The sequence below is a fragment of the Micromonas pusilla genome, assembly GCF_000151265.4.
Source record: "Micromonas pusilla CCMP1545 genomic scaffold MICPUCscaffold_6, whole genome shotgun sequence".
Taxonomy (NCBI): Eukaryota; Viridiplantae; Chlorophyta; class Mamiellophyceae; order Mamiellales; family Mamiellaceae; genus Micromonas; species Micromonas pusilla.
The window spans coordinates 269709-291846 of NW_003315887.1; the positions used below are offsets into that span (position 1 = coordinate 269709).

Below are 22138 nucleotides of genomic sequence, written 5' to 3' on the forward strand. Positions count from 1 at the left end.
ATCGTCGCCGCGGGCGCGGCCGCGCCCCGCCGATCCCGAGGACATCATGGGCGGCGGCGGTCACGACGACGATGAGGGGACGCCGTTCGACCAGTCCGTCGAGGAGATGGACTTCCTTCGCTCCGCGTGCGCGATGGCGCAGACCGGAGACGCGACGCGCCTGCGATCGATGCTCACGCGGCGACCGTCGGTCGCGAACGAGGGCCTCGGCGGGTACACGCCGCTGCATTACGCGTCGCGCGAGGGCCACGTCGACTGCGTCGCGATGCTCCTCGAGCACGGATCGGACGTCGCCGCGGTGACGACCGCGGGGAGGGCGACGCCGCTGCACCGCGCGGCGTTCACGGGGCGTCTCGACGTGATCGCGATGCTGCTCGACGCGAACGCGGACGCGAGCGCGGTGGACGCGGACGGCGAGACGCCGCTTCACAAGGCGAGCGCGCGAGGGCACGCCGCGTGCGTGCGAGCGCTGATGGTGGCCGCGCCGGAGACGGGGAGGGTGGAGGATAGGAAGGGGCGGCGGGCGATCGACCGCGCGGCGGACGAGGAGACCCGCGCGGCGTTCGGGGAGTAGCGGTCGATCTCGGCGTCGGGGGGGATCGGGGTCGGAACTCGGAAGGTCCGACACCCACCGACGGAGCGGGGATGATCGCGAGTTCCCGAAGGTTAAGGCCGAATTCGAGTCCGCGAACCCGATCACGATCGCAGTTCATCGTGAGGATCGAGGCTACGCGGCGGCCGCCGCCGCCCGCCGCCGCCGCCGCCGCCGCCGTGAGCGTCGGACGGACCCCGGGACCCGGGGCGGGACGAGGGCGTCGCCGCGCGGCGTCGCCGGCGCGTCGCCGGCGAGCCGAGGGTGACCCCGACCTCCCCGATGCTGCGATCGACGCGATTCTGGGTCACGCGGAGGAGGACAACATGTGCCTCGACGCCGATGTGACTCCGGAGTCTATTAGACGCGTCACGCGCGCGGTGCTGTGGGGGGGCGCACTCGCCGTGGACGGTGAACGCGCCTTGACCGCCGCCGCGCGCGAGAGCGACGAACACGGCGAGGCCCTGGTGACGATAACCGAGGTTCGAGCGGTCGCGGCGTCGGTGGGACGTGGAACGGCGCGGAGGGCATCGGAAATGGTATGGTCGTTCGTGCGCGCGATGCACACGAGCGGCGAGCGCATCTTCGGACGGGAGCATCCCCACCTGGTGCCGCCGGCGCCGCCGCCGGCGCCACCGCGTCGCCGGCGTTTGCGATTGATTCGGCGTCGCGTAGGCGAGTGGGTCCGGGACTTCACTCATCAGATCGATCGATGCTACAGTACGACGCTACGAGAACTCCACGCACGGGTGCACGCTCTCTTCAGCGGTGGGGTCAAACGCGAGCAGCAACGACGCGCTCCATCGCGGTCCCTCGGTCGTCTCCGTCGCCGTCGTCGCGTCCCCGCCGCCGCCGCCGCCGACCCCGCCGTCGCCGTCGTCGTCGTCGTCGTCGTCCTCTCCCCCCAACGTCGTGACGTGGTGCCACCAGAACGGAGGGACGTACAACGTATCCCCCGGCGTCAACACCACCTCGTACACCTCCCCGAGAACGTTCTTCACGTTGGGGTACCGCGCCCGGTGCGCCTCCGCGACGTCGCCGACGCCTTCGAGCCAGAGAGGTAAATCCACCGGCGAAGAGTTGACGCATTCTACGGGTCGTTCCATACGAGCGAACGTCGGGGTGGAGTTGAAAGGCGTCAAAAGCGGAGTTGAAAGGCGCCGAGGGCGGGTATTGAAAGCGAGGGACCCTGGGCGGAGAGAAACGCCGGGCAAAGTCCTTAAGGATCGGCGTTCACCACGCCATCGCGGTCGTATGGGGACAAGTCAGTGTATAGAACGCGCCTACGGGCACGTCCGCCCCCGCGTACAGCGACCGCGCGTGCTCCGGTGCCACGAGCAGCGCGCGCTTCGCGCCCTCCAGCTGCGTGAGCAAACCGTGGCACAGGTCGAAGTGCGTCGGCGTCACGCAGCCGTGGTTGGAGACCCACACCGAAGACGTGCTCTCGCGGAACGGCGGCGGCGGCGGGTTCGTAGGCGCGTTTCGTGCGTTTTCGGCTTCGTCGTCGTCGTCGTCGTCGGCGTCGTCGTCGTCGGCGTCGACGTCGCCGCCTCCGAACACCGCCGCCGCCGCGCTGAAGTCCACGTCCGCTCGTATCCTCTCCGTCAGCGGCGCGCGAAAGTAACACCGCCGCGGCGCGCTAGGCGCGCCGCGTCCGCGTCCGCGCGTCGCCGCCGCTCGCGCCGCCACGAGCGCGAACGCGTCGCGCGCGAGGACGCCATCCTCCCGGTCGCACAGCCCGCCTCTGCCGAGGAACGTCGACGAGTCTTCGTCCTTCGCGCGCAGGACGACACACGGCGGGTCGTCCGCGTCCGCGAAGACGCCTCGGGCGCCGTCGACGCTGAGGCGCGAGGACGTCGTCCATCGTCGCGCGACGACGCGCGCGACGCACGGACGCGTCGCGCGGAACGCGTCTCGGAATCTTTTCCGAAGCGCGTGGAAATCATCGTGTTCGTCGTCGACGCCGTCGACGCCGCCGCCGCCATCGGCGCGCGGACGTCGCGCGGCGTCGCTCTCGAGTCTGCTCACGGGGAGGAGCGCGCGACGACGCGTCACCGGCGACGTCGCCGGCGCGCGCGGGGGGTGCTCGGGGAGGACGAGCGACGGCGTCCCGGGAGCGGTCGCGTGGACCGCGTCGGCACCGCGCGCGTCGTCGAACGAGAGCGCGTCTGCGATTCGCGCGAACGCGTCGTCGACGCCGTCGTCCCCGTCGCTCTCGCCGCGCGAAGACGCCATGATCGGCGAACGGCGGGGCGTGGGAAGTCTTCGCGGCGTCGCCGACGCGCGCGCGGGCGCCGGACGCGCGCGGACGTGCGCCGGCGGCGCGAGCGACCAGGTTTAATAACTTATTCTCGCCGTGCGTTCGACTTGTCAATGCCTCGTCACGCGCGATGAACGTTTGCGACCTGATCGATGAAGTGCCACGACGAGGCGCGGTCGCGTCGCATACCGTCCACGCCGCGCCCGGACCTCGCGCGGTCGCGATGGGGAAGAAACCGCCGCCGATGGAGGAGCTCCCAAACCTCGACGCCCTGAAGAAGCTCCGCGTCGTCGACCTCAAGCCGCTGCTCCGAGCGCGCGGGCTCGACGACAAGGGCAAGAAAGACGCGCTCGTCGCGCGACTGGACGCATCTCGTGGGGGCGCCGCCGAGCCCGAGCCCGAGCCCGAGCCCGAGCCCGCTCCCGCTCCCGCTCCCGCTCCCGAGGCCGAGCCAACGCCCGAACCGAAGAAGGCGACGAAGGCGTCGCCGGCGAAGAGGGCGAAGACGACGAGAGCGGCGACGGCGGCGAGCGCGCCGCCGCCCGAGGCGGCGCCGGTGGCGGACGACGACGACGACGCGGTCGAGCCGGGCGTCGTCGTCGATCCGTTCGGTTTGGGCGCGGAGTACGCGAGCGACGGCGGCGGCGGCGGCGACGGCGACGGCGACGCGGCGGCGACGAAGGCGCCGCCGCCGAAGATGAACCCAGAAGACGCCCCTCCCGCGACGAAGGAAGACGCGTCGGCGGGGCCGACCGCGAAGCTCTACGTCGGGTTCCTCGGGGAGAAGTGCAACCGAGCGCACATCGCGGAGCTCTTCGAGCCGCACTTCGAACCCGCGAAGGTGTTCATCGCGACTAAACAGTCCGGCACGTTCAAGCAACCGAAGGGGTTCGCGTTCGTGGACGTCCCGGTCGGCGTGAGCGACGACGTCGTCGAAGGCGCGATCGAGGCGTTGAACGGCTCGGCGCACTACGAAGGCGCCAAGTATCCGCTGAAGGTGGCTCGCGCGGAGCGAAAAGACAAAGACAAAGACACTCGGGGCGGCGGCGGCGGCGGCGGAGAGAAACGGAAACGCGACGACGACGACGACCGAGGCGGCGTCCCGCCCGGGAAGTGCGCGACGAAGCTGTTCGTCGCCGGGATGTCCCCGGACGCGCACGAGGAGCTCATGAAGGACGTCTTCCGTCAGTACGGCGTCGTGACGTACGCGCGGGTGTTTCCGCCGCGAGACGGATCGGAGAGCCACAAGCCGCGGAGAGGAATCGTCGCGTTCGAGGACGCGGCGGCGGCGGCCGCGGCGAAGCGCGCGTTGCAAGGGACGACGGCGTTTCACGGCGGGGAGGCGCTGCACGTGTCGTACGCGAACGAGCGACCGGGCGGCGGCGGCGGCGGCGGCGGCGGCGGGGGTTTCGCCGGGAACCGACAGCCGAACGCGATGACGTTGACGACGACGGCGGCGGGACAGACGGTGTACGTCCCCGTCGTCGTCGACCCGATCACCGGGGCGATGACGATGCCCGTCTCCGGCGCTGACGCGGGGGTGCCCGCTATCGGGCAGCAGCAGCAGCGGCAGGGGCGGGGAGGGCGGGGAGGAGGAAGGGGCGGCGGCGGTCCGAGGCGACCGGATTTCCGGTGGGGCGCGACTGGGGCGCCGAACCTTCCGAGCGACGAGATCAGGCCCGGGGACCCGGTGTACCGCGGCGTCGACCTCGCGGGGTTACCGCCCTCCGCGCCGATCCCGGAGAGGTTCCGACACTTGTACGAATGAATAGAATCAGAATTCATTGATCAGATTGATAGGACGCCCGCCTCGTCACTTCCCCGACGAGAGGACGCTGAGCTGGTTCATGAGGTCGTCTAGGTCCGCGCCCGTGTCTTTCACCTTGAACTGCTCGACCGTTTCCGCGTCGAGCTTGTCGCTCGTCGGCATGCTGAACTCAATCCCCGCGGTCAGAGTCTGCTGCCCCTTCTCGCCTTCGCCGCCGCCTCCCGCAGCGGCGACGGTCGACGTTTCGTCTCCCCCTTCGTCTCCCCCGTCCACGGAAATCCCCCAGTCGTTCTCCTCGTGGAGCGCCTTCGCGTCCTCCTCCGCCGCCGCCGCCGCCTCCGCCGCGGCCCTCAACGCGTCCGCAGCCTTCCACTCCGGGCTCTCAAGCATCTCCCGATGATCCTTCTGCGCTCGCACGCACGCGCCGTTATCGCACTCCGGGTTCGCGTGCACGTGCATGCTCGGGAAGTAGTCCTTCAACGCGCTGTATCCGAGGTATTTCGCGACGTCGCCGAAATTCAACATGTGCTTCAACGCGTTTTGCACTAGCATGCCGGCGACCATCCCCATCGTCGTCGGCAGCGACGCCGCGCACACGCCCTCGCGCTTCAGCGTCTTCTCGTCGATCCCGGACGCGACGACGAGCGGCGGCACGCACGCGAAGCACGCGGAAGATCCCGGGGTCATCGTCTGAATGTGCCCGCTCACGGCGTCCTCGCTCACGCCGCTCTCCATCCACGTCTGACGCATCTCCAAACACGCCTGGTTTATGCACATCCGCGCCTCGTAGTTGTCCACGCACGCGAGCACGAGGTCGACCCTGCTCGCGCCCGTGTGCGGGTCCTTCAGAGACTCCGTGAATCGATGGAACCCCTCCACGGTGGTGATGTTCATGTGGTACGACTCGTAATCCACGTCCGGGTTGATGTCGCGAAGCGTTCGCACCGCGGCGTCCGTCTTCGTCATCCCCGCGTGCTCTGGGCGGAAGAAGAGGCGGTTCATGTTCGCGAGCTCGACGGTGTCGAAGTCGTAGAGCTGCAAGCGGCCGATCCCGCAGCGCGTGAGCATCTCCGCGGCGACGGAGCCGACGCCGCCGACGCCGACGACGGCGACGGATTTCTCGCGAATTTTTTTGTACTCGCTCACGATCCCCATGCGCTGCAGCGCCATGAGGCGCGAGTACGGGTTCGTGTCGATCACCTCCGCGGACATGTCGTCCGCGGCGATCTTCGCGCGCGTCGTCGCGCCGCCGCCGGCGACGGAGGCGTCAGTATGCGACAGAGGGAGGCCCTCGTCCGCGACCGCGATGGTTCTCTGCGCCTGCGCGCGAACGTTCGCGATGGACGCGACGAGCTCGCCCGCGCCGTCGACGTTCGTCCAGAGCGCCTCGATCTGCGCGCACAGGGTCTCGATCTCGGCTCGCAGATCGCCCGCGATGGGCGCGCGCGCGGGCGCGGGGGGCGGGGCGGGTTCCGCCATGGCGTCGAGCGAGGGCGCGCGACGTTCTGAGGAGGAAGAAGCCGAGGCGAGGCGGCGTCGCGTCGCGTCGTCGGACGAGGCAACGGCACCAAAAGCAAAAGTTTCGTCTCCCCGCTCGTCAGTTTCGGGGGCGCCGCGCCGATGGCTGACGGCGCCGCCGCCGCGGCGGCGGCGGCGGACCCCGCCGTGGCGCCGTCCTCGCGCCGTCGCGTCTGCGACGGATGCGATCGCCCCGCGTCCGTGTGCCTGTGCGACGCGCTCCCGGCGTCGCCGCTTCCGACGCGAGGCGCGCTCGTGGTGCTGCAGCATCCCACGGAGCACAAGCGTCCGAAGGGGACGGGGTGGATCCTCCCTCGATGCGTCGCGCGGTGCGTCGTGTCGCGCGGGCGACGGCCGTCGCCGTCGCTGCGGAGGATGCTGGAGCGCGTTCTCCCGAAGCGCGCGCCGGTGTATCTCCTGTATCCGCTCGATGAGGCGGCGGACGTGGACGCCGTCGATCTCGTCGCGGACGGAGAAGGATCGACTCAGATCGAGGAGGAGGAGGAGGAGGAGGAGGAAGCGGACGACGGCGACGGCGACGCGACGACGCCTTCCACTTCGACGACGACGGAGGAAGACGAAGCGGTCGCGGACGCGCTGCGCGACGCCGCGTACGTCTGCGTCGTCATCGACGCGACGTGGAAGCAGGCGAGGGAGATGTTCCACGAGACGACGTCCCGGCTGCCGCGACGCGCGAAGGTCGTGAAGCTGGACGACGTCCGCGGCGGCGGCGGCGACGGCGGCGGCGGCGGCGGCGTCATGATCGAGCCGCAGGAAGGCTGCGTCGTCACCGCGGAGGCGACCGCGCGCGCGATGGCGACGCTCGAACGCGCGGCGGCGGCGGCGGCGGGGGGCTCGGCGGAGGACGCCGCCGTACAGCTGTGCGTCGCCGTCGCGGCGGCGGACGCGACGATACGCGCCGTCCGCGCGCAGGCTGCGTTCCAGGCGAAGTACGACCCCGCGATGGCGCCCGGAGTGGTGAAACATCTCGGCGGGAGACGACAGAGGGTCGCGAAGGCGCCGGCGCCGGCGGCCCCAAAAGGCGAAGCAGACGGAGACGAACGCCGCCGCCGCGACCCGACGTCGTCGGCGTCGTCGGCGGCGGCGGCGGCGGCGTGTCGACACATGGTCCGCTCGGGCGCGTGCCTGTACGCGTCCAAGTGCCGCTTCAACCACGACCCGGACGTCGTCGCCGCCGCGGAGCGCGATCTCCTCGCGAAGCGCGACGCGGCGCTGCGCGGCGAAGGGGCCCCGGGCGAGAAGCTTCCCGGACGCTTCGGTCGGCGACACGCGCAGAGAAACCGAAACAAGAGCGGCGATTTCCGTCGATGGCTCGCGCGAACGTTCGGGCTCGACGTCCTCTCCGACGGCGGCGGCGTCCTCGACATCGCCGGCGGGAAAGGCGAGCTCGCGTTCGAGCTCCAGAACGTCACCGGGGTCCCGGTGACGGTGATCGACCCGCGGCCGATGCGCCTGGACGCCTACGTGAAGCGGTTTCGCAAGGGCGTGTACCACCGAAACGCGTCTCCCGCGATGACTGCGAGCGTGCGCCGCGGGAAGGACGCCGCGCTGTCGTCGCCGCGTCACTTGCGCCTGTTCTTTCACGAAAACCTGTGGCGCGGCGGGGTGGACGAGGGCGAGCGAAAGCGCGCGATCGAGGCGTCGCACGCGCTGAGTCTCAGCGCGCGGTGGTCGAGACGGGGGCTCGTGGAGGGCGTCGGCGGCGGCGAAGTCAGCTTATTAGACGAAGACGCGACCACCGGAGAGAAAGTCAAAGTCTTCGAGGCGCGCGGTCGCGCGAGGTCCAAGACGACGACGACGGACGCGACGACGACGACGACGGCGGACGCGACGTATCGACGCGGCGGCGCGGTCCTCCGTCAGCGCGTCGCGCTGTCGTCGACCGCCGCGACCGTCGCCGCTGCGACCGCGACGTGCCCGATCCCGACCCCGACCCCGACTGACGACGCGCCGATCGCGGCGGCGGACGCCCCCCTTCGCGCCGCCGACGCGGCGGCGTGCGCGCCCGACCCCGTGGCGTCGGACGCGATCGCGGAGGTGTTACGCGAGGCGTTAAAGAACGCGTCCGTGGTCGTCGGGCTGCACCCGGATCAAGCCACGGACGCGCTCGTCGACTTCGCGCTCGCGTCCGGGAAGCCGTTTGCCGTCGTGCCGTGTTGCACGTACGGCGCGGATTTCCCCAAGCGACGAACGCCGAGCGGTAAGGTGCGTTATATCCCGCACACTGCTCCCCATACGACCCCGTTCGCGCGGTGGACGCCGTTCCTTAAGAACTTTTGTTTGCCGTCGTTTATCTCCGCCCACCCCTCGCTCTCGATCCCGACACACCTCGACGCCTTTCAACTCCGCTTCTGACGCGCCCCTGAACTCCGCCCCGACGTTCGTCGCTTCGCGCGGGACGGCCCTCAGCGCGTGTCGACGCATTCGGATCTGTGCGCGTACTTGGTCGCGAAGGCGCCGCCCGGGGTGTGCCGCGTGGCGACTCTGCCGTTCGAGGGGAAGAACGTGGTGATATATAGCTTAGGCGAGGACGATCCGGACGCGGGGCTGTGTCGCGCGGTGAGCGGCGCGGCGGTCTGATGGAACGTTTTTTTAGCGAGGACGCGGAGTCGCGTCTTTCTCTCTTCGACGTATGCGTGTAGTCTACACTCTCACCACCCGCGGTCGAACGCCTCCCGTATGCTCTGGTACGTCGCCTTCACGCGCTCCATGACCACCGCTCCCTCTTCCGTCGCCGTCGCGTCGTCATCGCCGTCCGTCGCGCCGCCGCCGCCGCCGCCGCCGCGGACGCCGACGCGAGCGCCGTACCGCTGCGAGAATTTATCCGGGTGCCAGCGCATCGCCGCGGCCTTGAACGCGCGTCGCCGCGCGTCGCCGCCGCCGCCGCCGCCGCCGCCGCGCGCCTCCGCGTCGCGCGTCATGGCGTCGAGGAGGTCCGCGCCGGACCTCGGCGGGAACGGGACGCGCGACGCCGTTATCCTCGCGGGCGGGCGCGACTCGAACGCGGCCCACGCCGATTCGTGCGCGACGTACCACGCGGGAGGCGTCGACGCTGAAGCTGAACGGAGAGAGGAACCGTCGTCGTCGGTCCGATGGCGTCCTCCGCTCGGTGGCACGATCCCCGCCGCGCGCATCCGTCGCGCCTCCGTCGACGCGCGCTTCGCGTTCGCTTCCGCGCGGCTTCGCGCCGCGTCCGCGGCGGCGGCCTCCGGGGTGAGCCCGCGCGCGCGCGCGGACGCGCGCGCGTCGTCGTCACGAACGTCGTCGTCGTCGCCGGCGCGGCGTCCGCGATGATCGGTCGTCGTCGTCGTCGTCGCCGCGGACGCGCGTCGCGCCCTCTCGCGCTGCCGCTCCAATCGCGCCGCGCGCTCTGCCGCCGCCTCCGCCTCCCGCGTCGCCGCCTCGGACGCGGCCTCCGTCGCTTCCGCGGCGGCGGCCGCCGCGGACGCCGCCGCGTCCGTTTCCTCGCGCCGCGACATGTGTGACCGTCCCCGGGAGGCGGATCGACGCGACCGCGACACAGCAAGACTTCTGTTCGCACTGAAACGCTGCCAGCCTGGCCTGACTCGCGGCCGGCCGATAGCCGACGCTTCCATCTTTTTCGAACGAACCGCGCCGCGGGTCGACGCGCGGCATTCGGCCGGACGCGACGCGCACGACGCACGCATCCGCCACCGCGCACTTCGCATCGGTCGAGCGCTCGCGCGAACGGAGCGACCGTCGCGTCAGATCCGCGCGCTCGCCGCGCGTCGACGCGTCGAACGCGCCGAACGGGGGTCGGTCGCGGCCTTGAAAACGAATAAAAACGACGACGATGGCGCTGCTCGCGGGGGCCCCGGGGGGCGCGGTCGCGCGCGTCTCCGCGACCGCCGCCGCGCCGCGCGAGAGGAACACCGCGGCGACGATCGTCGCGAGGCCGCCGGCGCGCCGAGGATCCCGCGTGGTGCGCGTCCGTCCGCGCTCGACCCCGTCTCTTCCCCCGTCCGCCGCCCGCCCGTCGCGAGAAGCGGTCGTTGGGTCGAATCATAAAATCCGCGCGACACGTCGCCTCCCCGCGTGCGCCGGGCCGCCGCGCGCCGCCGCGCGGCGCCGCGCGGCGCCGCCTCGACCGATCGCCGCCTCGACCGCGCGTCCTCGCGCCGTTCGAACGCCGCCCCCCCACCCGTCGTCCCTCGCGCTCACGTCGCCACCCGCCCCCCCGTCTCCACACGTCACTCCCAGGTTATGCGCGCGGGGCAGCGGCAGCCGCCGTCTCGCGGCGACGATCCTGGTATGAAGAAGAAGAAGAAACCGGCGGCGGCGCGGCGCGAGCGAGACGCGCTCGGCGAGGTCCTGCGCGTCATGGGCGACTCCGCGACGGCGCGCGCGTCCAGCGTGGAGGCGCCGCTGGACGAGGAGCGCGCGGACAAGCCCGCGGGAGGGAGAGGAGCGCGGAGAGGGACTGCCGACGGGAATAATGATGGCGACGGAGGATCGGACGCCTTCGGAATGGAGGACGGAGAGAAGAAGACGCCGACGCCCGCCTACGACGCGTCCGGCGCGGAGAAGGAACGGGTCGTGAAGCGCGCGACCGAGAGGAAGTCGTCCGACGTCGAGCGGTCGCAGGACTGGAGCGAGGCGGCGCAGGCGAGGGAGGTTGGCCGCGCCGCGCAGTACATGCGCGACCTCATCTCGAGGCAGGTGAAGAGCAATAATCTCAGCCGCGCGGGGTCTCTCGCGGACAGCACCGTGTTGCGACGCAAGGGGCGGCTCAAGGAGCAGGACCCTTTCATCGAGTTCATCGTGGATCTGTTCAAGACGCACGAGACGGAGGAGGCGCTCGCGAAGGCGGAGAAGTGGCTCGACGCCGCGATCGCGATGCCGCCGACGAAGCGCCGGTTCGCGAACATCTATCGCCAGGTCCCCAAGCTCGGGTATTTTTTCCACGCGCTGCCGCTGTCCAAAGCTCTCGCGGAGTACGACGAGTTTTGCGCGCTGACGAAGCGGAAGTACGTCCGACCCAACTTCGCGGAGGTGCGGCACATCATCAACATCGCGCAGGTGCACGCGAGCGCGAGGGAGGTGAAGCTCGTGACGTTCGACGCGGACGGCACCCTCTACGCCGACGGGAAGCACTTCGAGGAGGATAACCAGATGATCGACAAGATCATTCAGCTGATGGAGGTGGGCGTGCACGTCGCCATCGTCACCGCGGCGGGGTACCCGGGCGACGCGAAGAAGTTCGAGCAGAGGCTGCGCGGGCTGCTGGACTCGTTTAAGAGCGCGCGGCTGAGCGCGGACGTGCGCAAGCGCTTCCACGTCATGGGCGGCGAGTGCAACTACCTCCTCGAGGTGAACGACGAGTACGAGCTCGAGTTCGTGCCCAACGAGAAGTGGAGGGACGTCGACAGCATGACGCGGGAGATGTACTGGTTCGCGCAGAGCGAGGAGGGCAGGAAGAAGGTGGACGCGTTCCTCGACCGCGCGGAGAAATTCTTGACGGACGAGGCGGAGCACCTGCAGATTGACGTCGACGTCATGCGCAAGGAGTACGCCGTGGGAGTCCTCCCCAGGAGCGGCACCGTGTACGAAAATTTGGAGGAAATTTCCATCGGCGCGATGATCGAACTCTCCGACGCGGAGGTGCCGTACTGCGCGTTCAACGGCGGGAACGACGTCTTCGTGGACGTCGGGAACAAGAACATCGGGCTGGTGACGCTGATGAAATTTCTCGGGTACGAGGGGCATCAGACGCTGCACGTCGGGGATCGATTCACGAGCACCGGGAACGACACCAAGGTGAGGGACGCGTGTTCGATCCTGTGGGTCGCGAGTCCGGACGAGACGACGTTCTTCATGCGGCTGCTGTACCGCGACATCGTGAACATGCGGGTGCTGTGAGCGGCGCGCCCGGGCGACAGGAGGCGCGGGTTTTGTACGAGTAATAAGGGTGTTAAGTGAGGAGTAAAAGAGTTGGGCGGAGTTGGGCCGCCGCCGCCGCGAAAGAAGTAAAAAGAAGAGAAATAAATCGAATTCTTAAATAACCTATAAGAGGACGTCAGAGACGAAGCGGACGGAGCAGACCGAAGGTCGCCGTCGGCGAGAAAATACTAGTCTTAGCGTAGCTCTGCGGCTGCCGTACGCAAGTGAGTCGACCGGTTCTTCGCGACAGTAGATCACTGGAAGAAAAAAAAAACTCTCCTCGCGGAGTAGTTGTACTCCCCACTCGCCTACACGTCCGTAACCGATTACCCATAGGGCCTACTGTACAAAAGAATGTCTCTTTTTTTAACGCCTAATATCCCCCGTGGTCTATTTTCGGTCGTTTAACCTTACTCTCGCTCTCGCGCGCGCGCGCCGACTCACTCCCCGCGCGTGGACGATGACGGGCACGAAAAGAAAGGCGCCAATCCGGAAGACGACGTTCCAAGCGTTCATTGCAACATACCTCGTCACCTGCGCGACGTTGGAGGCGGACACGACCACGCCGCGAGAGGCGGTCTTCAAGCGCGGCGAGGAGCTCCTCTCCGAGGTCGTCTTCGAGGCGGCCGCGTACACCGAGCGCAATAACATGCGCTTCAGCCCCGTGAACCTCCCCACAGGCGCGTGGTGGGGGAAGTACGGCCTCAAGGCCCCGTTCATCATCGTGCTCGGGCACTTCGAGACGTCCTCGCTCAACCTGCTCGGCGTGCTTCTCGCGGCGCGTTCGAAAAAAAAGGACGGTCTCAGGTGCGGACGGTCCTCGGACGCGCCGTCGTAGGGGCTCCGAGCGACGACGACGACGCGCGACGACGACGCGCGACGGCGCACTCCCCGTCGCGCGCGCCCTCCTTTCTCATGTTATCCGTTTATCCGTCGCGCGGTGATCGGGAGCTCCCGTTCGTTCCCTTCTCTCGCGGTGCCGCGTGCTCGCGCAGTCGCGCCGCCGACGAGCGACAGCTGTACTTCCGGGCTCCTCCTTCGCGGTCGCAGACCTCGACGCGCTGCGTCGACGCGCTGCGCGAGCGCGATGATGTCTGCGACCGCGTGATGGAGATCCCGCTCATGTCCCTTTTCTACCACCTCTCCTCGCGCTCGTCGACCCCTCTCGCGCTCGTCGAGCCCCTCTCGTGCTCGTGCGTGACGAACGACGTCGACCCGCCCTCTTGTTCTCCTTCCACAGGGCGCCAGTTTGGAACATACTCGACAACTACGTAGGCAGGGGCATCCTCGCGGCTTCCGCGGTCGTCGTCAACATCTGCGTCTTCACCGCGGGCCACAACGCGGGTACGACGCTCTACGACGGCATCCCGGCCGAAGCCGTCGAGCTGATGCATCGCCTCCGCGTCGTCACGCTCAACGCGCTCGGGAACCCGAAGAAGGTCGGCGGGTTCGGCGGCGGCGTCCGGGAGTGGATAAAGAAGCACCTCCGACCGAACCGTCGCGCGCTTTGGACCACGTTCAAGGGCGAGATCGACGACGCGTGCGTGCACTTGTGCATGTTCACGTCCATCACCAAGAAGAACTTCGTCCGCTCGAACTGGTTCGAGCGCTTCGACCATCTCGTGCAATTCATCTCGGGCAAGCGCGGCGCGGGCGCGAGACTGAAACAGGTGCTCACGAAGGACGGCAAGTACGACGAGGCGCTCGCGAAGCGGATGGAGGAGGACCACCGTGAGCTTTGCCGGAAGAACGCGGCGCTGACGGGCTTCGGGGGGAAGTACGAGACGGAGAAGCAAAAGAACGCGCGCTTCGGGGGCAAGAACGAGACGGAGAAGCAAAAGAACGCGCGCTTCGGGAGCAAGAACGAGACGGAGAAGCAAAAGAACGCGCGCTTCGGGAGCAAGAACGAGACGGAGAAGCAAAGGAACGCGCGCGCGCTTCACGGCTTGACCGCAAACCTCGGAAATGTCGGCTCCCGGACGACCGACGGTGTGCAGGGACGAAACGTCCCCCCCGGTGCGAAGTGCCGCGTGTGCGGCTGCGACATCGGCACCGGTCGTGCTCTCGTGTTGAGCGTGGGCGTATCCAATCTCCGACCGTGCGGCCACTACTTCTGCGCGGGGAAGTGCAACAAGGACATCTACTTCAACATTGACCGGCTCAAGGAAATGATCACGAAGTGCAACGAGCATCAGCCGCTGCAGGGCGGCGTGACGGGGTTCGTGGAGTCGTTCGCCAAGCTCTGGTTCAAGAAGAAGAAGGAGAAGAAGCCGAAGGGGAAGGAGAAGAAGTGAGTAAGAGACGAAGAAGCGTACGTGTACTGATACGATACCGACGCGGCGGCGACGACGACGACGACGACGACGACGACGAACGAGATGCTCTCCGAGCGCAGCGAACAAACGAATAAGTCCAATGACTGGCAGAGGATCCGATTAAAGAATCTTACGTCGCCTACAACTTACTTTAAACGCTCCACTCGTCCGCCTCGATCTCCTCCCTGAACGCCTCCAGAAACCTCGAGGAGACGCGAGTAGCGAGTGATCACACTTCGATATCATATTTCATACGCTCGCGTGATCGTCGCTTCACCGCACACCCCATCCCATACCGCTCGCCGCCGTCCGTAGCTAAACGCCCAGGCTAAGAGTCCTAAAGAGCGAACCGACAAAACCGGGAGAGAGACGCCTGCGCCTCGCCTTTCCTCTCGTCTCGTCCTCTCCCCCGCGTGCCCTCCTCCGAGTCGTCGTCGTCGTCGTCGTCGTCCCTCCGTCCGTCCGCCCTCCCTCCTCGTCCTTTACTTACGCCTCGCCCGCGGTCTCCTCGTCCTCGATCTTCGGCGCGAGGTAGTAGCGCACGTACCCCATGTCCGCGATGAGGTACTGCACGACGACGGGAAGCTCCTTGGACATCTGCAGCTGCACCGTCGGCGCGAGCGGCGTCGCCTTGGTGAACGAGTTGAGGTACCTCAACGCGAACGTGAGCGTCACCGGCTCCTGGAGCTCGATCACGGTCTGCTCCTCCTTGTCCACGGACGTGTTCTGGCGGCACGTGATGTTCGCCTGGCCGATGTCGCCGGTCGTGGAGAACTTCACGCCGTCCTTGGAGTAAACGCGTCAAGCTTTCGCTTTCCCGCCTCTGACCTCCGCGAGCGCTCGCCTCGCGTGCGCCACCTCGGTCGCGACGAACTTCACCCTTCGCTCGAGCGCGTTGAGCTCGAGCTCCAGCGCGGTCGCTTTCCGTTCCCAGTACGCCTCGTCGCCGCCGCCGTTGCCGCGCCACCACAGCACCGAGTCGAACACGTAGTCCGTGAGCCCGGAGAGGTACCCCCAAAAGATCCGCATCAAGTGCAGGGTCATTATGAACAACCCCAACAGCGAGAAGACGGCGAACGCGGCGAACGGACCGCCGCCGATGAGCGACCCGGAGCCGTAAAACCACGCGCCGTAATTCGCCTGTTTCATCGCGAGCGAGCGTTTCAACCCGCCCTGTTTCATCGCGAGCGAGCGTTTCAACCCGCGCGCGTTCACCTCTCCGCCGTGATGATGATGATTCGCGTCGACGCCCATCACGTCGACGCCGTTGATGGAGCCTGCCCTGGGCGTCATCGGCGGCGAGTGCCCGTTGACGCTGCCTTGCGGCGTGATGTCGCCGCTGTTCTTTCTCCCGCCGCCGTGCCCGAAGAGCATGCGCCAGATGACGTCTTTGCTTCCCTCCGGGATGTTCAGCTTGGACGCGTCCACGACGTGGTCTTCATCCGGGCTCCCGTTCAGCATCGCGACGCCGTGCTTATCGATGAACGCCTTGACTTTCTCGCGGTTCAAGTGCTCCATCGTCGCGCGGGCGAGCCCGAGGACAATCTCCACGGACTTTTTCGACTCGTTCAACGTCGACTGCTCGATCACCGTCCGCAGCATCGTCGTCCGGTGAAACGGGACCCTCAGACCGACCCACAGCGTGCATCGATCGATCACCGCGCCGTCCGGTCGAACCTTCGCGGTCGTCGGGGCCACATCCCACCGCCCCTCGACCCTGAAGTAGTCCCCGTACGGAATATCCAGCTGCACTTGCGCGGTGTCGATGACCATCACGCCGCCGCGATACGTCGCGTAATTTTGCGACTGCCGGCACCGCGTCTGCTTCGGGCCGATGGACGCGTTGACGGGCGCGATGAACGTCAGGTCTCTCCCGTACTTCCCCGGGCGTCGCTCGGACGACGCGCTCGCGCTCGCGGTCGCGGTCGCGGGCGGCGTGTCGTCGTCGCGCGCGTCGCCTCGCGCGCAGTCCGTCTCCGCGATCGACGTGGCGTGCGGCGTCCAACGGGTCGCCGCCACGTCGCGTTCGCCTCTCTTCTCGTGACACGTCGCGTTGAACCCCGCGCGCGCGCTGTCGCTCCAGACCGTCTTGAAGAACTCGTCCACGGTGCAGTCCAGCACCGTCTCCTGCAGCGTCTTCATGTTCTTCGGGCGGTCCGGGACGTCGTCGTGCGTGAACGTCAAGCCTTCGCCGCAGCCGAGAATCGTCCCCGACGCGACGTCGTCGTCGTCGTCGTCGTCGTCGTCGTCGTCGTCGTCCGCGTCGGCGTCGGTGCCCCCCTCGCTCGGGGTCGCGCTCTCGCCCTGGCGCTCGTCGTCGCCGTCGTCGTCGCTATCCGACCGGGGACCCGCGGGCGACTCGCCGCGATCGACGACGTCGCCGACGTCGATCCCGAGCGAACTCTTCCGGCTGTTCGATTTCCTCGGCGGTTTCCGTCTTGAGACGCTCCCCGCGCCGCCGCCGCCGCCGCCGCCGCCGTCCCCGGACGCGTTGCTACTGTTCGGGCCGCTGTGCGCGCCGTCGCTGCCGCTCGCCGAGCGTCTCCCGCTGCTCTTCCGCGAGCGCGCGCTGCTCGGCGACGCGGCGGCGACGGCGTCGAGCAACGGATTCGCGGCGGCGCCGTCGACGCTCGATTTCCTCGACGACGCCCTCTCGGAATTTCGCCGCGAGCGCGACGACGAAATCGACGACGACGCCTTCTTCGAGCCGCCGAGCTTGCTGCTCCCGAGGCTTCTCCTTCGATCGCTCCTCGCGTCGTCGTCGCCACCTCCCTCCCTGGGCGTTCCGTCCGACCCGTCCCCGGCGCCGAGCGAGCTCGACCGCGCGAGGTTGAGCATCGCCGCGATCTCCGCCGGCGGCGCCGACGAAAACGTCGGCTGGCGGTGATTCGCCTCCTCCTCCTCCGCGCGCTTATGCACGTCCACGCCCGCGAATATCCGCCCGTACGGACACACCTGGTTCCACGCGCTGCTTATCTGTTTATACGCGCTGTCCGGGGTGAGGAACGACGTGAAGAACTCGCACTTACCGTTCCAAACGATCTCGATCGCGTTCGGCACGACCTTCACCGTCTTCGCCCTCCGAACGATGGTGACGTTCTTCAACGGGATCACCTTGTGCTTCTGATACCCGAACACGTTGCTGTAGAAGCACACGTAGTTCTCGAACAGATACATGCGGCCCTGGAGGAGGATCTTCTTGTACAGCGCGCAGAGAAACTCGTCCACGACGACCTCGTCCGGGGGCAGGTTGAAGAAGCGCGCCAGGCGCGCGTTTTTGTCCTTTGGCTTCTCGTCGTCCTTGCTCGCCATCGACCCGCTCCGCCGGCCGACGCTCCCCGGGCCGCTCGACTTCCGCGACGTCGTCGTCGCCGCCGCCGTCGCCGCGGACGTCGACTTGGGCGAGGACGCCTCCGCGTCGTCGTCCGCGGATAACGCCTCGTCGGATAACGGCGGCGACGACGCGCCCGTCTCCATCTTCGCCGCGCCGCTGCCCGGGGGCACGCGCGCGCTGAGCCCCGTCCCGGACGCGCCGCGGTCGAAGTCGTCGCCGTCGTCGCCGTTCAGTGGGAGCGGCACGAGCGTCTCGGACCCGCGCGGGTTCGTCGACGCGTCGTACTCGTTCGGGGGCGATCCCGCGAACGACATGCTCGTCGCCTCCGCGAAGGACGAACCGTATCCGCTGCCGCCGGAGCTGCCGCCGCTGCGGGGACCGTCGTCGCTTTTGGGCGAGGAGGGATTCGACATTTTGTCGCGAGCGATCCGAGACGAGACCCGCGGCCGGCGACGGCGTTCCCTCGGCGTCCTCCGCGAGGATCGCGCGCGTCCGCGATGATCGCGCGCCGCCGGACCGTTCCCGCGCGCGCCCGAGCGTCCCGCCGCCTCGCGAGGGGGGACCCTGCGCGAGGACCGCGCCGCGCGGACCGTGCCGCGGCCGCCCGCGAGAATGCCCCGAATCGACCCGCGAAGCGACGAAAATGCGATCGATGACTCTTCTCGCGCGTGACGAGGACGAGGACGACGGGAGGGCGCGCGCGGTCCCCGACCCGGGGTCACTTCTCCGAACGAACGACGCGAACGATGCTCGCGTCGCAAGCCGGCGGCGCGAGCCTCGCGTCTCGCGTCTCCGCGGCGTCCGCGCGATGCCGCGCGGATCGCGCGACGACGACGGCGCCCCGGAAGGCGACGATCGCGCGCGGTCGACGAAACCGCCGCAAGGATAAATCGCGCGCCACCACCACCGTCGACGACGACGACGACGACGCGAGCGCCGAGACCACCGCGGACGCGCTGAGCGACCTCGCGTCGCGCGGCGTGGACGTGGACGCCGCGACCGCGGCGGCGCTGGACGCGAGCGCGCGGGACATGCTCGCGCGCGCGGGCATCTCCGCGGACGCGGTCGCCGCGGAGACGCGCGGCGACGCCGTCGCGTCGTCGTCGTCGTCGTCGGCGCCCCTCCCCGCGGTGTCCAGGGACGACGTCCTCGACAGCTGCGTCGGGACGACCGCGTGGATGCTCGCGATCGGTCTGATCGCGCGCGAGGGCACGTACTTCGGGCAGGGCGTGCTCCCGGACGCGGTCCCGGACCTCGCGAGCGCGCTGCCGCTCGTGGCCGCGCTGCATCCGCCGTTTCCGCCGTCGGACCTCGCGAGGGATCTGGGGATCGCGGTTGGCGCGGCGGCGGCGGTGACCGCCGCGCGGGGGGCGCTGCTCCGAGCCTGGCCGGTGCGCGTCGATCGATCAAATCACAACGCGACCGACCGCCGTCAACCGTCGCTCTCCTCCCTGTGTCCCGTCTCCGCCGCGCCGTCCGTTGTTCTCTCTCTGACGTCAGTCGTCTCCTCATCATCTTCGCCGTCGCCGCCGCCGCGTCGTCGTCAGGACTTCGCGGAGGCGTCCAACCGCAGCAACGCGCAGGTTCTAACGCCGTTGCGACCGTTCGACGTCGTCACCGTCGCCGTCTTGCCCGCGCTGGCCGAAGAAACGCTCTTCCGCGGTGCGTTACTCCCCGCCATCGGCGTCTCGCCCGTCGGCGTCGTCGGCGCGGGCGTCGTCTTCGGCGCGTTGCACGCGGGCGGAGGAAGAAACGCGGCGTTCGCCGCGTGGGCGAGCGTCGTCGGGTGCGCGTACGGCGCGTGCGCGGTGGCGACGGGGAACGTCGCCGTCGCGATGGCGGCGCACGCGATGGCGAATTACGCCAGCGCGGCGTTGTGGCTCAAGGAGAACCCCGACGCCGCGAAGGCTTAGAGACGCGCGCGCTCGCGTAGATGTTGATGTTGTTAACCGAAATTATTATTGCTGCACCGAAAAACCGCTCGTCGCTCGACGCGATCGTTCTTCACTCCTCGGGGCGGCGTCGGAGGGGCATGCGCGGCGCGCGCCTCGGCCTGGACGAGTCCAGTCGCGACGTCCTCCTCGACCTGATTTATCGCCTGTCCCTCCGCGATCGCGACGCGAAGGACGAGAGGAAGGAGCGGAAGCGCTCCGACGCGCGAAAAGACGACGAGGAGAGCGCGCGCGACGACGACGACGCGGATCTCACCGAGGAGGAGCGCGAGCGTCGCGCGCGCAAGGACAGAGTCAAGGAAGCGCGACGCGCGGAGAAGACGCGGGAGAAGAAAGAGAAGGTGCTCAGAAAGGCGCTGAGGGAGGACCGGAGGAACCCGACGAAGGGCGGCGGCGGCGGCGGCGGCGGAGGAGGAGGGGATGGCGTCGACGGCGCGGCGATCGAAGGCCTCGCGTCCGCGCCGTTCGAGGTTGGATCCACGGTGAACGTCAACGTCACGTCCACGAGCGGCGGCGGCGAGGTCAAAGTCGTGACCGTGAAGCGGGACGTCGACCTGAAGACGTTCTTGACCGCGGCGAAGGCGAAGCTGAAGCTCAAGAAGAAGCCCCTGAGCGCGAGGACGCACCCGGGCGGGGCGGAGATATCCAACACGCTGCGCGTGCTGCCGATGTCCACGGTGGCGGTGAGTAACGACCCGCCGTCGTCCGTTACGAAACCCGGGAAGGACGACGACGAAGGTGATGGTGATACAAGAGAAGAAGATGATGAAGACGTCGTCGTCGACGACGACGACGACGCGGAAGAGGAAGAGGACGCGACGGCGAGGCTGAGAAGCGCGATGGCGACGCGCGCGGCGAGAGAACGCGCCAAACGCTCGCGTCTTCGGCTCTCCGCGACGGAAGCGGACGCGGAGTCCGACGCGCTCGCGCGCGCGATGACGCGCGCGCCGTCGTTCCCGCTGCACGACGCGCGAACGCGTCTCCCCGCGCACGGCGTCCGGGACGAGATCGTGCGACTGATGGATAACGCGTCGGCGGCGGCGATCATCACCGGCGAAACCGGCAGCGGAAAGACGACGCAAGCGCCGCAGTACGCGCTCGAGCGCGAGATCGCGCGCGGCGCCGGCGGTCGCTGCAACATCATCGTCGCGCAGCCGCGCCGCGTCGCCGCGGTGTCCATCGCGTCCAGAGTCGCGGAAGAGCGCGACGAGCGCGTCGGCGACGTCGTCGGCTACGCCGTGCGCGGGGACAGTAAGGCGCGTCCCGTTCGTATCGCCCCGCGCGCGCGCGTCGTGTTTCTCTCCGCCCACCCCTCGCTCTCATTCGATCCCGACGCGCCGCGACGCCTCGCGACGCCAACTGACGCGCCCCCGATGAACCCCACCCCGAAATCGATCGCTCTCAGACGAGCCGGCGCACGAGGCTCACCTTTGTGACCACCGGCGTCTTGCTGCGGCGGTTGGCTTCCGACCCGACGTTGGAGGGCGTCACGCACGTGTTCGTGGACGAGGTGCACGAGCGCACCGCGGACGCGGACTTTCTGCTGATTCACCTGCGCGATATCTTGCGCGCGAACGCGCGTGACGTGGACGCGTCGCAGCGCGACACGTGGCGTCCGCCGTTGCGGGTCGCGCTGATGAGCGCCACGGCGGATTGGGAGAAACTCGCCGCGTATTTCGACGGCGCGTCGATCGACTCCGCGCCGCCGCCCGGGAGGGTGCACATCCCGGGCCGGACGTTCCCGGTCGAGGAGCACTTCGCGGAGGAGTTCGTGAAGCGCGGCGGCGGACGACGCGCGGTGACCGGTGGTCCGACATCGTCGTTCGACAATGTCAGGTGCGTCCCACACACTGGTCCCCATACGACCGCGTTGGCGTGGTGAACGCCGATCCTTAAGGACTTTCGCCGACGCATCACTCCGCTCATCCCTCGCTTTCAATCCTCGCCCTCGACGCCTTTCAACTCCGCTTCTGACGCCTATGAACTCCACCCCGACGTTCGCTCGTATAGAGGTCCCCGCGGCGGTCCCCGTCCTCCCCCCGGGGTCGATTACGACCTCCTCCTCGCCGTCGTGCGCACGATCTGCACGATCTGCGCGAAGGGAGAAACGGAGCCGCCGCCGTGCGAGGGCGCGATCTTGGTCTTCCTCCCCGGCGCCGCGGAGATCGCGGAGGCGGAGAAAGCGCTGCTTAAACGCCTCGGCGGCGACCACGAAATGTACGTCGTCCCTCTCCACGGCCAGCTCACGCCGAAAGAGCAGCAGAGAGCGTTCGCGAAGCCTCCCGATCGCGACGCGCGGAAGATCGTGCTCGCGACGAACGTCGCGGAGACGTCGCTGACGATCCCGGACGTCGTCTACGTCGTCGACAGCGGCCGCGTGAAACGTTTGACGCACGATCCGACGACGCATCTCGCGGCGTTGACGGAGGGACGCTGCTCGAGAGCGTCCGCGGCGCAGCGACGCGGCCGCGCCGGGC

General features: G+C 68.6%; 12 protein-coding genes across 12 annotated transcripts; 6 read left to right on the forward strand and 6 right to left on the reverse strand.

Annotated features, from left to right (window-relative positions):
• Positions 1 to 18: 18 nt before the first annotated feature.
• Positions 19 to 733, forward strand: MICPUCDRAFT_49618 (uncharacterized protein). Its single transcript, XM_003059075.1, has one exon. The coding sequence runs from the start codon at positions 47 to 49 to the stop codon at positions 572 to 574; it is 528 nt and encodes a 175-aa protein (XP_003059121.1). The 5' UTR covers positions 19 to 46; the 3' UTR covers positions 575 to 733.
• Positions 734 to 1320: 587 nt separating this feature from the next.
• On the reverse strand, positions 1321 to 1698 carry MICPUCDRAFT_58646 (uncharacterized protein; the record flags this gene model as incomplete). Its single annotated transcript, XM_003059378.1, has 1 exon — positions 1321 to 1698. One exon carries the CDS (start codon positions 1696 to 1698, stop codon positions 1321 to 1323), a length of 378 nt encoding a protein of 125 aa, XP_003059424.1.
• Positions 1699 to 1825: 127 nt separating this feature from the next.
• Positions 1826 to 2827, reverse strand: MICPUCDRAFT_40118 (uncharacterized protein; the record flags this gene model as incomplete). The annotated part of the gene is made up of 1 exon (XM_003059379.1): positions 1826 to 2827. The coding sequence occupies one exon, from the start codon at positions 2825 to 2827 to the stop codon at positions 1826 to 1828; it is 1002 nt and encodes a 333-aa protein (XP_003059425.1).
• A 155-nt stretch (positions 2828 to 2982) lies between these two features.
• Positions 2983 to 4620, forward strand: MICPUCDRAFT_58648 (uncharacterized protein; the record flags this gene model as incomplete). The annotated part of the gene is made up of 1 exon (XM_003059076.1): positions 2983 to 4620. The coding sequence occupies one exon, from the start codon at positions 2983 to 2985 to the stop codon at positions 4618 to 4620; it is 1638 nt and encodes a 545-aa protein (XP_003059122.1).
• Positions 4621 to 4665: 45 nt separating this feature from the next.
• On the reverse strand, positions 4666 to 5832 carry MICPUCDRAFT_44393 (uncharacterized protein; the record flags this gene model as incomplete). The annotated part of the gene is made up of 2 exons (XM_003059380.1): positions 4666 to 4764; positions 4894 to 5832. The coding sequence occupies 2 exons, from the start codon at positions 5830 to 5832 to the stop codon at positions 4666 to 4668; spliced, it is 1038 nt and encodes a 345-aa protein (XP_003059426.1).
• A 408-nt stretch (positions 5833 to 6240) lies between these two features.
• Positions 6241 to 9453, forward strand: MICPUCDRAFT_40120 (uncharacterized protein; the record flags this gene model as incomplete). The annotated part of the gene is made up of 2 exons (XM_003059077.1): positions 6241 to 8364; positions 8995 to 9453. The coding sequence occupies 2 exons, from the start codon at positions 6241 to 6243 to the stop codon at positions 9451 to 9453; spliced, it is 2583 nt and encodes an 860-aa protein (XP_003059123.1).
• Positions 9454 to 9804: 351 nt separating this feature from the next.
• Positions 9805 to 12202, forward strand: MICPUCDRAFT_27168 (uncharacterized protein). The gene is made up of 2 exons (XM_003059078.1): positions 9805 to 10102; positions 10381 to 12202. The coding sequence occupies exons 1-2, from the start codon at positions 9974 to 9976 to the stop codon at positions 12037 to 12039; spliced, it is 1788 nt and encodes a 595-aa protein (XP_003059124.1). The 5' UTR covers positions 9805 to 9973; the 3' UTR covers positions 12040 to 12202.
• A 488-nt stretch (positions 12203 to 12690) lies between these two features.
• On the reverse strand, positions 12691 to 14516 carry MICPUCDRAFT_69448 (uncharacterized protein). Its single transcript, XM_003059381.1, has one exon. It carries the CDS (start codon positions 14250 to 14252, stop codon positions 13194 to 13196), a length of 1059 nt encoding a protein of 352 aa, XP_003059427.1. The 5' UTR covers positions 14253 to 14516; the 3' UTR covers positions 12691 to 13193.
• A 345-nt stretch (positions 14517 to 14861) lies between these two features.
• MICPUCDRAFT_18202 (uncharacterized protein) lies at positions 14862 to 15167 on the reverse strand (the record flags this gene model as incomplete). Its single annotated transcript, XM_003059382.1, has 1 exon — positions 14862 to 15167. A coding segment is annotated over one exon (306 nt), but the record flags the coding sequence as incomplete, so codon positions are not given.
• A 512-nt stretch (positions 15168 to 15679) lies between these two features.
• Positions 15680 to 18122, reverse strand: MICPUCDRAFT_69449 (uncharacterized protein; the record flags this gene model as incomplete). The annotated part of the gene is made up of 1 exon (XM_003059383.1): positions 15680 to 18122. A coding segment is annotated over one exon (2443 nt), but the record flags the coding sequence as incomplete, so codon positions are not given.
• A 331-nt stretch (positions 18123 to 18453) lies between these two features.
• On the forward strand, positions 18454 to 19677 carry MICPUCDRAFT_69451 (uncharacterized protein). Its single transcript, XM_003059079.1, has 2 exons — positions 18454 to 19100; positions 19257 to 19677. The coding sequence occupies exons 1-2, from the start codon at positions 18456 to 18458 to the stop codon at positions 19620 to 19622; spliced, it is 1011 nt and encodes a 336-aa protein (XP_003059125.1). The 5' UTR covers positions 18454 to 18455; the 3' UTR covers positions 19623 to 19677.
• Positions 19678 to 20397: 720 nt separating this feature from the next.
• MICPUCDRAFT_47480 (uncharacterized protein) lies at positions 20398 to 22030 on the forward strand (the record flags this gene model as incomplete). The annotated part of the gene is made up of 3 exons (XM_003059080.1): positions 20398 to 20917; positions 21067 to 21497; positions 21672 to 22030. Coding segments are annotated over exons 1-3 (1206 nt in total), but the record flags the coding sequence as incomplete, so codon positions are not given.
• Positions 22031 to 22138: the final 108 nt, after the last annotated feature.

Coding starts and splice junctions, on each gene's coding strand:
- MICPUCDRAFT_49618 (XM_003059075.1), top strand. CDS start 47: ATGGGCGGCGGCGGTCACGACGACGATGAGGGGACGCCGTTCGACCAG.
- MICPUCDRAFT_27168 (XM_003059078.1), top strand. CDS start 9,974: ATGGCGCTGCTCGCGGGGGCCCCGGGGGGCGCGGTCGCGCGCGTCTCC. Junction 10,103..10,380: donor CGCGCCGAGGATCCCGCGTG/GTGCGCGTCCGT, acceptor CGTCACTCCCAG/GTTATGCGCGCGGGGCAGCG.
- MICPUCDRAFT_69448 (XM_003059381.1), bottom strand. CDS start 14,252: ATGCTCGTTGCACTTCGTGATCATTTCCTTGAGCCGGTCAATGTTGAA.
- MICPUCDRAFT_69451 (XM_003059079.1), top strand. CDS start 18,456: ATGCTCGCGTCGCAAGCCGGCGGCGCGAGCCTCGCGTCTCGCGTCTCC. Junction 19,101..19,256: donor CGCTGCTCCGAGCCTGGCCG/GTGCGCGTCGAT, acceptor CGTCGTCGTCAG/GACTTCGCGGAGGCGTCCAA.